This window comes from Ochotona curzoniae, unplaced genomic scaffold, assembly GCF_017591425.1.
Source record: "Ochotona curzoniae isolate NIBS_2020 unplaced genomic scaffold, NIBS_Ocur_1.0 contig_1071, whole genome shotgun sequence".
Classification (NCBI taxonomy): domain Eukaryota; kingdom Metazoa; phylum Chordata; class Mammalia; order Lagomorpha; family Ochotonidae; genus Ochotona; species Ochotona curzoniae.
In genome coordinates, this window is record NW_024464939.1 from 18,984,299 (window position 1) to 18,996,521 (window position 12,223).

The 12,223-nt window shown below is 38.1% G+C and overlaps 1 protein-coding gene across 2 annotated transcripts in view; it reads left to right on the forward strand.

Annotated features, from left to right (window-relative positions):
* The window catches only part of EYA1 (EYA transcriptional coactivator and phosphatase 1), a 151,582-nt gene extending 139,706 nt beyond the window's left edge, over positions 1-11,876 (forward strand). Inside the window, exons 17-18 of one of the 2 annotated variants that reach the window (XM_040995708.1) lie at positions 3,121-3,221; positions 11,432-11,876. In XM_040995708.1, coding sequence (XP_040851642.1) covers positions 3,121-3,221; positions 11,432-11,512 — 182 coding nt within the window. In that variant the 3' untranslated portion in view covers positions 11,513-11,876. The remainder of the gene's footprint in view (positions 1-3,120; positions 3,222-11,431) is intronic. The other variant, XM_040995716.1, reaches the window with a different exon arrangement.
* The last annotated feature ends 347 nt before the right edge of the window (positions 11,877-12,223 follow it).

A 12,223-nucleotide genomic window follows, 5' to 3' on the forward strand; every position in this document is an offset into this window, starting at 1 on the left:
GGACTAAGGAATCACTCACTCTTACTCAGCAGGAGGCAGTGGATCAGGGTCAGTGAAAGCTGGGGGTGGTGGGGGAAATGTCATTTGAGCTGGGTATAGAAAGACTAAGTATAAACAGGGAAATTCAAAGCTGTTCCCTCACAAGGGAGTTGTAAGGGATCCTGGGTCATTGATGGAAGCTGAAGCTAGAAAGGTAAACTTGTTTCTGATCATAAATGGCCTAGTATGTTACTCCAAGGAAGTGAATGTTATTTTAATAAGTCCAGGAGAAAGTGGATGAGCAACCTAATAGGTGAGAGAAAGGTTGTTTAGCGCTTCAAAGCTACATCTAGAGAAAAAGGGGCAAATGTAGAATCCTTACAGATCTGATTTCCATCCACTCGAAGTTTTATGCTTCCTTTTCTTCTCCCTCAAAACATTTACTAAATGGTTGCTAAACTATTACATGTGTGCAATTTGTTCAATAAGACTTACCTAACCATGCCATAATATGTTAAGGACTGTGTCTTTCTTCCTCATTATAGAGGCTTGAGTGTCCAGCACATGTGGATACTCTGTAACTATTTGTTGAATGCTGCAGACTAATATATGGCTATTAATTTTGAAAAATGTTGACAGGTTTCCTGTAGGTGCCTGCCTCTAATATGGTATGACTAACTTATGAGTATGTGAGATTTGATATTTCATTTTTGAATTTGGATAAGGAGCTAATCACATAGGTTTAACAAGCTAGAAATACAGCACCTATCTGGAGTTTGAGAATGACCGAGACCTCCCAAGCAGGGACCAAGGATGCAGCATTGGAAAATACTTAAGAATACACGAAATAGAATTCTTGATAGGTCTACTAACTCCAGAAATGTTATATGTTCTCATGTTCCATAAAAATACAGGTTCACATTAAGTGATATGATTGATGAATAGAGATCATATTGTTCTGAAGAAAAACAGATTGTGGCAGTGTTTTCTTTGCGTATGAAAAGACAAATTCCTATCATGCAATGCAATAGGGATAGTGCTTAACTTCCCACAAGGAAAATACAAAGAATGTATTGCATGTCATGTGGGTTGAAGCTTAATCCCAGGTAATCATAAAATGGTAATGTAATAGGAAAAATACAATAATAGGCCAGTAAGCATTATGCATTTTAATGGGTACTTTGTGCCTTATCACTGAGTTTTAATTTTTACATTGAAAAGGAGATTTGAATCCTCTTATTCTGCTGTTTTTAACAGGAAGAACAGATTCAAACTTTATGATTATTGCTAATTTTGCTATCAAGTGAGAGAGCTATGGGGATCCAGGCAGAAAACCCAGCTTGCACATAGGCAAAATGCCTGAATCATGGGAGGGGCTGATGAGGACTCATTTTATAGAGCTGTGTCACTCATTCAGACAAAATAGACTTATAAAATACATACTTCAAAATAAATTCTAATTAATCTTATTTATAAAGGCTTCTTCATTTTCATGAGAAGCTTCTGTATGACCCCAGAATAACAATGAAATCTTTAGGAGTTAGCATATAGACAAGGACTTTTGCTTTTCTGCCATAATGTTACCTTTAAACATTGATTTTATTTTTCTCTACAAGGAAAAGAATTTTGCAAAAACATGTAGCATTTCCTTATTATGAGGAAGGAAACCTGTTTTATGATATGAATATATTTTGGTTGTATAGTTTTGTAGTGAAAACTGTACTTTGTATTTCTTAAGCTGATTTAATATTTCACAGGTTAGTGGGTGACTAAAGAATCATTGAAATTGCATCCTTTGAATAAGGCTAGCTCTATTTCATTCTGTCAGATGCAAACTAGAGATTTTAGTGCAAAATACAAATATAAAGCAGACATTTGTTTAAGCAAACAAGCAATTTGTTCATGTGTATATCTGATCCTCATTTGGAAGAGGTGCAGGCCCTGCTCAGCCATTCACATTTGAAGACTAGAAACTGTCCCATTGTCCATTAAAATGACCTTATTGGCAGACCAAGTCTTGGAACACCAGTTTCTTCTGTAAGACAAAACAATGCCTGCCATTAACTGCACGGATGTGCTGACAGTGTAGCCGCCAGGGGAGCCCAACCTGAGTCATGACATGGGAAAGATAATAGACAGATAAAGGTATTTTGTTACCTTTATCCCACTTTTCCTCTAAGAAAATGCTTTATTGAACATTCGATGCCTGAGTAAGGTGGACATGGTCTTGCTGTTGTGCCCCAAATTACCGGACATTAATATTTCAGGAAGAATTTTATGAAAATATTTCAGAGAAACAGATGAGGTTGGGGTGAGTTTTTAATTCAACCTGAAAATAAAGGGATAAACTAATTCCAATGTTTGTTTTTTTCTCTTGTTTGAACAAAACCAAGCCAGTTTTTTTTTTTTTTTAATATTCTCAATAGTCTTTGGCTCAGATACTGTTTTCAGAGTTTGATATATTATGAAACTTTTTAATGATAAGTTAAAGTATGTTGCCAGAACTGCATGCTTTTGTTTGGCCTTGGCTGGAGGGGTGGAAATAGAAGGAGCTACTATAAACAGTCCTTCTTCCCGCAAATGCTGCAGTGTGATTGTGACTAGATCCTTCATTTTAAATAATTAGTCCTTGGGGAAGGAGTTATTTCTTTTTAAATTGAGCAGTGGAGAGACACACAGTGCTCTCAGCCACTGGTTCACTCCCTAAATGCCCACAGTGGATGGGACCAGGCCAAAACTGAAGCCAGGAGCTGTGGACTCAATCAAGGTCCCCCACCTGAGTGGTGGGGAAACTCAATTACTTGAGCAATCAGTGTTGCCTTCCAGGGTCTGTCTTAGCAAGATTCTGCAGCCAGCAGCCAGAGCTGGGTGTCAAGAAACATGGAGTGTCTCTAGACAAAATACCCACCCTGGAAAAGAGTATGTAAGCTCTCAATTTCGAAGGGACAGGACACCACAGAGAACTTAATTTTTAATGTACTGTGCTGTACCGTGTACTACCTAGTGGTACCAAAACACTTCTTCGTTGCCCAGATGGGATAATATTGACTTGGAAACAGAAGGAAATATTTCATATAAAAAGCTCAAGTGCTAAAATACTGGATTGCTCATTTTACATACTCTGTGACTTTTGTTCACTAGGAAAGGAAAGCTGTTTTGAAAGGATAATTCAAAGGTTTGGAAGAAAAGTGGTGTATGTTGTCATAGGAGATGGCGTGGAAGAGGAACAAGGAGCGAAAAAGGTCAGTGCTCCTAGAGTGCATCTCATGCGGTTTCACTTTTGGTCTTCAAATCCTCATAATTCTGTCACTGAAATGAATAACGTTTCTCAGAAACAGATTTTTGAATGTGTGCAGAGCTGTAAGCACTGAAACCAGGATAGGATACATGTGAAGCGATCTTTTGAAATGTGGGTGTGCACAAGCTCAAGGGCTCTGGGTCCTTGGTCTTCATGAACTTGGGAAGCAGAATCCCAGGTGACTAGTGAGGCTGTCAGCCATAGGAGGCATCAGCAGGTGATTCACTCTTGGCTCCCTGGGTCTAGATGCAGCCTACAATCTTCCACATGCTTCCTTGGAAAGCCTCTACCAGTTGTTCAGAACCTGCCTGCAGAGTGAACAGTACCTGCTGCCTGGCTTTGAATTATGGCTCTGCCATTTGTTCATTCTGCGACTTTTGACAGTGTTTAACCCCTTTATATCTCTATTCCTTTGCTCATGAGGCCATTTTGAGGATCAGGTTTAGCTGATGTATGTAGCTCCCTTAAAACATAGCCTGCTATTCATGAAGTATTGAACAAATGGTAGCCATTGTTACTAATTATATGTGTATGTGCCTAGTTCACTCATAAAATCTGAGCATCAAAGTTCAGAATCTTATTTTCTGGTTTGGTTGTTTGAGACTCTGACTTCAATTCCTTAAATCTTAGCAGTTTTACTTTACTCCTGTTTCTTATTTTTATAGGTAAATTAGTATAATTTTTGCCTTTCTCCTCTAACACCCTCATAGGAATCCTTGCATATTTCCCTAAAGGATAAAAAAAGGCACGAGGTGACTTACGGAATGGTCTGTCCCTGTAACTGTAGTGAAACTCACAGGCACTGAAGGTGAGCCGAGCCTTCTTCAGGAACCAGCCTGTGGCTCAGTGCTGTCAGCTTTCTGTTGGTGGGGTCTTTCCCTTAGCTGACAAGTGTGCATTTCTTCTCAAGTTTGGTTTTTCCATGTTGTGTTCACCAAACTCAAAGAATTCTGGGTTTGGTATTAGAACTGAAAGTAACAATAGATGAGTATTGCCGACTTTAAACAGTGAAAGCCATTGTAACTGTTCTTCAGACACATGATTCCTCTAATGGCCCACGTGGGCCCCAAGGAGGGACTGAGCGGCTCCCAGCCGTGTTCTCTTCTGTGCTTTGTTTCTGGGAATGTGTCTTCCGAGCTTCCAGCCTTGGACTGTAGCAGCTAACACACCAACATCCTCCCCTAGCACAAGAGCTTTGTCTCGTGTGTGTTCCTGTAAAATGCACAGATTTTTCAGAAGGTTCAGAGTAATATTTTATTTCCTTTTCCAATTTTGTTGAAGAAGAGCTTTTATCTAACTTTTTAAAGAAGATTTATTTTATTTTTATTGGAAAAGCAGATATGCAGAGAGGAGGAGAGACAGAGAGGAAGATCTTTCGTCTGATGATTCACTCCCCACACGGCCGCAAAGGCTGGAGCTGAGCCAATACGAAGCTAGGAGTCAGGAACTTCTTCCAGGTCTCCCACACAGGTGCAGGGTCCCAAAGCTTTGGTCCGCCCTCGACTGCTTTCCCAGACCACAGGCGGGGAGCTGGATGGGAAGTGGGGCTGCTGGGATTAGAATCGACACCATATGGTATCCTGGCACGTTCAAGGTGAGAATTGTAACCACTACGCTACCGCATAGGGCCCTATCTAACTTTCTTTTTTTAAGGTAACTGACATGAAAATAGCAATTCTTTGTGTATGAGTTAGAGACTAAGGGTTAAATAATTCACAGTAGACAATGATGTTTAAACAAGTAGAGAATGTTTAATAGAGTAGGAAAAGAATCTGCAATCTAATAAGATTCCCTGTAAAAAAATTATTTAAGGAAATAAGCAATGGCTACCCATGCTGAAAAGGATTAGTTATAATGGTGAGGTACAGGAAGCCCTATTAATTGTTACAAACTCTGAGGAACCAAGCCTTCAATCCATTTTGCAGTTAGGAAACTGAGGCACATGAATAATTTCACCAAGTCAGACCACTAGAACATGGCTAAGCTAGGATTTAAGTTCAGTTACTTCCTTTGATCACAAGGTTTAACACAAAGTGTCTTCAAATTATAAACTGCATTTATATAGGCTAAATATGATATGATTTACAAAAGAAAACTTACATGTTTTGAAAAATATTGAAGTATACAAATTCTGTTTCTTTGGGATGGTAGATATAACTATTTTCAACTTTACATTCATCATCAAACTTTAAAAAAAACAGTAATGCTGATATATTACTATAGGTCCTTAGCAATTTAAATATGTGTATAGAGCTACAAAGATCCATTATAATTGAGCACTAAAATGTTTTATAAAATCAAAACCAATCTGCATTGCATTTTTTGGTCTCCTCGGTCCTTTTCTAATCTAATACAACACTCTATTCCCTTTATGCCTTTGGCTCCCTAAAGAACGTCTTTTGCTAGAGACAGGTCTTGTTTGAAGCCCAGAAATGAAAATCAGTCATTAATTCTGCTAATTATTTGTTTCATTCATGGTCAATTTAAATCTAGTTTGTTAGCCTTAATTTTCTTTGCCAGTGTTGTTCTAGAGCTTTCATTGGTAACTTCATCTAAATATAGCATTGATTTTTAAAAATTGTTCAAAGAGGGCCAGTATGATAGCTAAATCCTTACCTGACAAGCACCAGGATCCTACAGGGTGCCAGTTTGTGTCTCCGCTGCTGCACTTTTTATCTAACTCCCTATGTGTAGCCTGGGAACTAAGTAGAGCATGGCCCAAGGCCCAGGGATCCTGCACCATGTGGGGGACTCAGAAGAAGCTCCTGGATTTAGAGCAGCTACAGCTATCGTGACCACTTGGGAAGTGAACCAGGAGATAGAAAAATCTTTTTCTCTATCTCTCCTTTTCTCCATAAATCTCATTTGCTTTTTCAATAAAAATAGATAAATCTTTTAAGAAATGTTCAAAAAGTTTGAAATACCTGTTTTCCTAAAGGGACAACTTCACTGTAAAAGGATCTCCTGCAGGAGTTTCCAGTCGTGCCTCCCTTTGTTCCTAAAGAACCCTGCCCTAAAAGAACAAAGGTACTATCGCCTGTGCAACTTGTTCTTTTACTTCCATCCTACTTTGAACACGTTTATTTGTTCACTTTCCAAATGCCTGCAACTGCAGGGGCTGGGTCAGGCCAAGCCAGCAGTTCTCCCGCATAACAAAAACTGGATGCGTCACCTGCATCCAGGCTGTGCATCAACAGGAAGCCGAAATGGGAGCAGAGGCAGAGCTCAAACCCAGGTACTGCAACATGGGTACTGCGAGCAAGTGGCATCTTCACTAAGTGCTGTGCCAGCTTATGTCTTGTAGTCAAAATATTTGATGCTCTCATATAATATGGCTTGAGTAAAGTATAATTGGACATATATATATATATAATTTTAAAAAGCAAGATTAGTCCCCTGTCTGCTGACATGTAGTTCTCATATCTAGAGTAGAAGTATCCTTGCTAAATTAACCTTACTTGCCAAAGAACTATTTTGGAAATAAATCTCAAGTGGGAAGCATCCATTTTGCTACACAATGACAAAGGTTTCATAAATAAAAGTCTGTTAGCCGTGTTTTCTATCCATCCAATAAAATTGAAATCATTCTACATTTTGGCTTTATAAAGTATGCTTTTTCACAAAAAATATTTTAAACAGTAACAACAAAACTTGCTGAAACTTAAGATGAAGCATATATTTGACTAGTAATGCCTAATTCTAAGTTTTTTCAGGAAGATAATACAAGCTTGTGAGGAGAAAGATAATATTTATAATTTTCTTTGCTTGTTTTTTGCTGTATTGAAGCAGAATAGAGACAATCACTGTTCTTGATGCTTGTCAGGTCATTCATTGATACTTAATGAATAATATATACCATGCCTTGGATTGGCTTTCATCTCCATCTTTAGACATTTCATTGCTGCCTAGAAAAGAGACACAAATAAAGAGAAATCTTGAGTGACAAGTTTCTTAATAAGCTTTACCAATATCTTTCTCCTGAATCTTCTACAATTTGGGAAATATTTGTGTTCATGTGACTTTCTAGAAGTGATGTCTTTGTATGAAAACAGATTTGCTTTTTCCTTTAGCACAAATGCTAACTACACATTTCTCACTGTGTGCTTTTTTCACTGAGCACTCTGTCCTGGTATGTATTTCCTTTAAGTACACAGAGCTCTGCATGTCCAGTCCTTGGCACTGTGTCAGTATCTCACTGTATAGAAGTGCTCTTATAACAGTGCCCCGGGGTTGAACATTTACACATTGCCAGAAGTTCCTTTTACAGACAGAGCTGCAGTGATCAGCCCTTATGTGCCAGGAAGACTTGTGGCATCATTTCCTAGAAGTGTAACACTTTGGGCCAGGCATGGTAGTCTAGTGGCTAAATACTCACAGGTGCGGTGGTTCATATCCCAGCTGCTCCGCTTCCCATCCAGCTCCCTGCTTATAGTCTGAGAAAGCAATTAAGGACAGTCCTAAGCCTTGGGACCCTACAGCCATGGAGAGACCCAGAAGAAGCTCCTGGCTTTAAGAATGGCTCAGCTCTGGCCATTGCAGCCATTTGGACAGTAAGCCTTCTCTGTGTGTCTCTCTCTCTCTCTCTCAAATCCAACTTTCCAATAAAAATAAATAAGTCTTCTTTTTTTTTTTTTAAAAAAAGATTTTCCCATAGGGGGTATGAATTTAGGTGAGCTCCTTTAGGTCTTGGTTCGCACTTCTTCTTGAATGCCTAATCTTGTTAAATTAATTATGTACACATATCATAGTTCCAACTATCCTTTCTGGTAAGATTTGTGGTTCACTCTGTTTTTAGGCATAGAGTTTGAAAGTGTCCAGTTAAGTATCCTATGTCATACCCATCTGGATTCAGGTATCCTAAACCTGTTGGCCCACTCAACCTGTGCATTGCACCTGTCAGTCTTGTCTTAAACATATATCTCCTCCTAGCTGACAGTCCATCTGCGTTTCCAGCTACCTCTCCAACTTAGTTCCTTCTTCATATTCAACATGATCCCAGCTACCTTACATTTCTCTATGAATTTATCCTCATGATTCTTAATCCCTCACTACATCATATTCTAATGAAATTGTGACAACAGATGCATTTGTCTGCCTACCATACCAATTCCTGGAAGTGTTACACAACTTATATCTACTATAGCTAAATTGTGATCCAAACAGACAATTAATAGAAAAGCTATAAACCTAGACACAATCATTTCCATTAAACCCTTTACAGAAAAGGAAACTGGAGTTCTAGAATGCAATAATTGAAATTCACATAGTTCATATCAGAATTGAGAATATAACCAGCTGTCATAATTCTAGTGTGTGCTTTTCTTTTCCTACTTTGTCACACAAAGAATATTTCTTTTGTTAATTTTATCCTGGGAAGCTCCTATTAGTATAAATGTTTGCATCAATACAGGGGTGCTTCAAATCATTCCTGAAAAAAATGTAAAATTTGAGTCTTTTCGTGTGAAGAAAGCTTCAGTTTTTTTCATGAAACCGATTTCCATGTTTTGTGAAAAAATTGCACCAAAAAACTCATCTGTGATTCCATTTTTCCATTATCTTGTTGAAGTATGTACTATGTGCTTAGCTAGTGAAAATATCACTGCAATATTGGTTGTAGTTATTTGTTCACAGGGTTTGACCTGCTTAGGATGAATAGTTCTTAGAGAAATCTGCTGTTTTTGTGAGCAGGAAGCTGCTGACCATGGCGGACTTCCTTTTCCTTCCTGTAAGATGTGTAATGTTGAAGGCAGTAACAGAAACCACTGTCCTCAGGTGGGAACACTTCCCAAGGTCTGCCACATTTTGACATGGAAATATGGTGCTTAACTCAAAGGCATAGGCACATCACCACTGCACAGTGACGACTTGTCTTTTCTATATTCTGCAGGCAGAGTTCATCCATTGAACTTACATTTGACCATGCAGTTGTTAGTACCACTGCATTTAGTGTTCCTCAACAGGTAGTACTAGGATACTTCAAAAATCGTATGAACAGTATGAGACAGTGTCACATAATGCAATGTAATCAATAAAAAAGTTAATTTTAAGATAGTAAAGCCCATGCCTATGAGGAGGGATCTTTAAAATGTTCATAATAAACATGAAAAACCTGTGTATGGATCTCAAGAACTTTTTGCAGTGCAATAAAACATTTATGGAAAAATGGAATAAAATGTTTGAGTGTCAGTAAACAAGCCAATTTGGAGACATAGATGATGTCACATTTCCAGAGAGTGGGATTTAAAGTAAAGGTTTAAATTTAACTTGCTCTAGGGTAGCATCCATCCCAACACCAAAAAGGACAAAGCACATAGCATTTGGACCAGTTCCTTGCCTAGTATGGAATTAAATGCTTTATTTACATGCATCAAACAGTTAGACTTGTTTCCTTTTCAATTTCTCTGCCACTTACTTCATTTTGCAATGCAGACTTCTGAGGATACCCCTAGCTGTCGCCATTTTATTGTTTAATGGTTATTTAAAGGTGTTTATAAAGTGTATGGAAAAATAGAATGGAGAGATAAGCTTGATTTGGTACATTTTAAAAAAATCCATCTATAGTCTTCCTGATTTTTTTTTTTTAACTTTTGAGTGTGTAGTGAATTTATTTGAGAAAAATACCTAATTTCCGATAATCTGCATGGGAAAGAATTTGAACCTCTTTTTTACTCTAAGCCTCCATTTCTCATTAGTAAAATACCATAGCATAGTACCTGACACAACACCCGATAAGTCACAACTCTCGTGATTAACCAAAGTCCAGCATCACCTGCCTCCTCAGTCAGTCATGGTATCTTGAATCTCTTCCTCTATACTAACAATGTGTTTCTCCTTTATTTCCATTTTTCTGATTCCCAAGCCACACAGCCATCAGAGTGCTCATCCTTTTGTACCTAGTTAACCATCACTCTTCTCAGGCATTTCCCATCTTATGAATTAGTCTAGCCTCCTACTTCTCTCAGAAGACATAGACAAACACTTATGAATGTTGCACATTTCTGCTACTCACCCATGGTCTGAGAGAGTGGGTAGGGCCATATGCATTTGGAAATCCCGCAGAGATAGCCAAGTATGTCTGTAAACTGAAAAGATTCCTGAATGAATGAATGACTCAACAATGGCTCATAGAATCTAAAGTTGTCAGATGAAGACTCTTACTAAAAATATGCAAAGAGATATTTAGTACTCATTTCTGGAGCATTCTATTTTTGCAGGATAAATTATATAGATAACCCAAAACAGTCTTCAATCTAGAAAGGCCAGCACAATGCCATAGATTACTTTGACAGATAATTGGAGGCAAGCACGTTGCCAATAAATATACTTGCATCTTACTACCAGCTGAATGACCCAGATGAGAATGATAGTTTCCATTGTTGAAATCAACAGTAAATTACTTTCCTGCCACATTTTTAGTCTGAAATGCTCCAAAATTCTTCAGAACTATATAAATTACAATCCAGCCTCTACATTTTTTAAACCATCACCTGGGTCAAACAGAAATTTATTCAGTGAAAGTCAATTATCTTTTTAAGGAAAAGTATATATGTATGATATATAAATTAAGATTTATTCAGATTTTTCAAACACTCTCAGCATTTAAATTGATATTTAAATTATGCTTAGCAACTCTCAAACTCAAAAGCACAAGCCACCTGAGATGTTCATGCAAAGATTTTGAAACATGCTGAAGCTATTTTGAAGTCAATATGAAGAATAACAGAAATAAATGAAAAAAATAATTGCTTGAGAGCTAAGCTCAGAAAAATGAAAGATACTTCCAACTGAGGAAAACTGCTTATGCTCATAAAATTCAGACTCAAAATCTGTCAGCATTAAAATTCACTGAATGCATCTTCTGAAAAGCAACCGCTTCTGGCAAAATTTCACGCATATATTTTGGAACTGACATTAAAATCACACTAAAGACCTACTTAATATCTTCAGGCTCTTAAAAGAATCAGGCTCAAGCCTGCATTTTTAAACCCTGTCCAGTGTTCTTTGGGGTGGATAAAGTTAGAGCTTTGGTTTTTAGCAGCTATGACATGAGGTGATAATTTTCCGATAGCTTCAGCAAGGGTCTCAAGCGTAGCAGACGGAAGGCCTTGTGCCAGGTGCATTCTCTGCCCTCACCATGCTTCTCCCTCTCTGCAGCATGCCATGCCTTTCTGGAGAATCTCTAGTCACTCAGACCTCATGGCCCTACATCATGCCTTGGAACTGGAGTACCTGTAACAGCTGCCTGCCACTTGGAAACTGCACAACAGCCCTGTGATGAATCCAACCGGTGTGTCTCGTGTCAACGCTGAGACTGCTGAACTTAGCAAAGTCGACATAGTGATGCGCAGCTGCTGTTGCTCTCAACCTCCTGTCCTTGTGGTCCAGGGAAAGCCATGCTTGTTTCATCAGAACAGCTGTTTTCTCTAGAACTGTGAATCCAATGAAAAGAAGCCATGAGAATGTTCTAGCACAGTGTGATGTGTCTTTGCCACATTAACTACATGGTTCAAACCTGTGAACAAAGGACCTGCAGACATTTCAAATTTTTTTTTTAGCATTTTCAATGTGATATAAACACCTTCTCTGATACAGCAAACTTGACACACCCCAAAGATTGAACTGTATTTCCCGACTACCAGTGGAGGAATTTCTTGTAAAGAAGGTTTACTTCTTGGTGTCTCATGCCCAGGGTATTCTGCAAATCTCTACTTATTTATGAACAGACTTTTTTTTTAAACAGCTTTATGGAGGTATAACTCACATCCCATTCATTTCACACGAATTAACTTTTTTTTTTTTTTACAACAAATGATCGAAGAGACAATAGCGTAAGAAATAAGTGATTATCACGACGTGGCAAGTACTTTGAATTTTAGCACATTGCAAAGTAGTTTAAAGTATGTCTAATTTAAACATATAATATGTACATCACAGAGACAATCATGT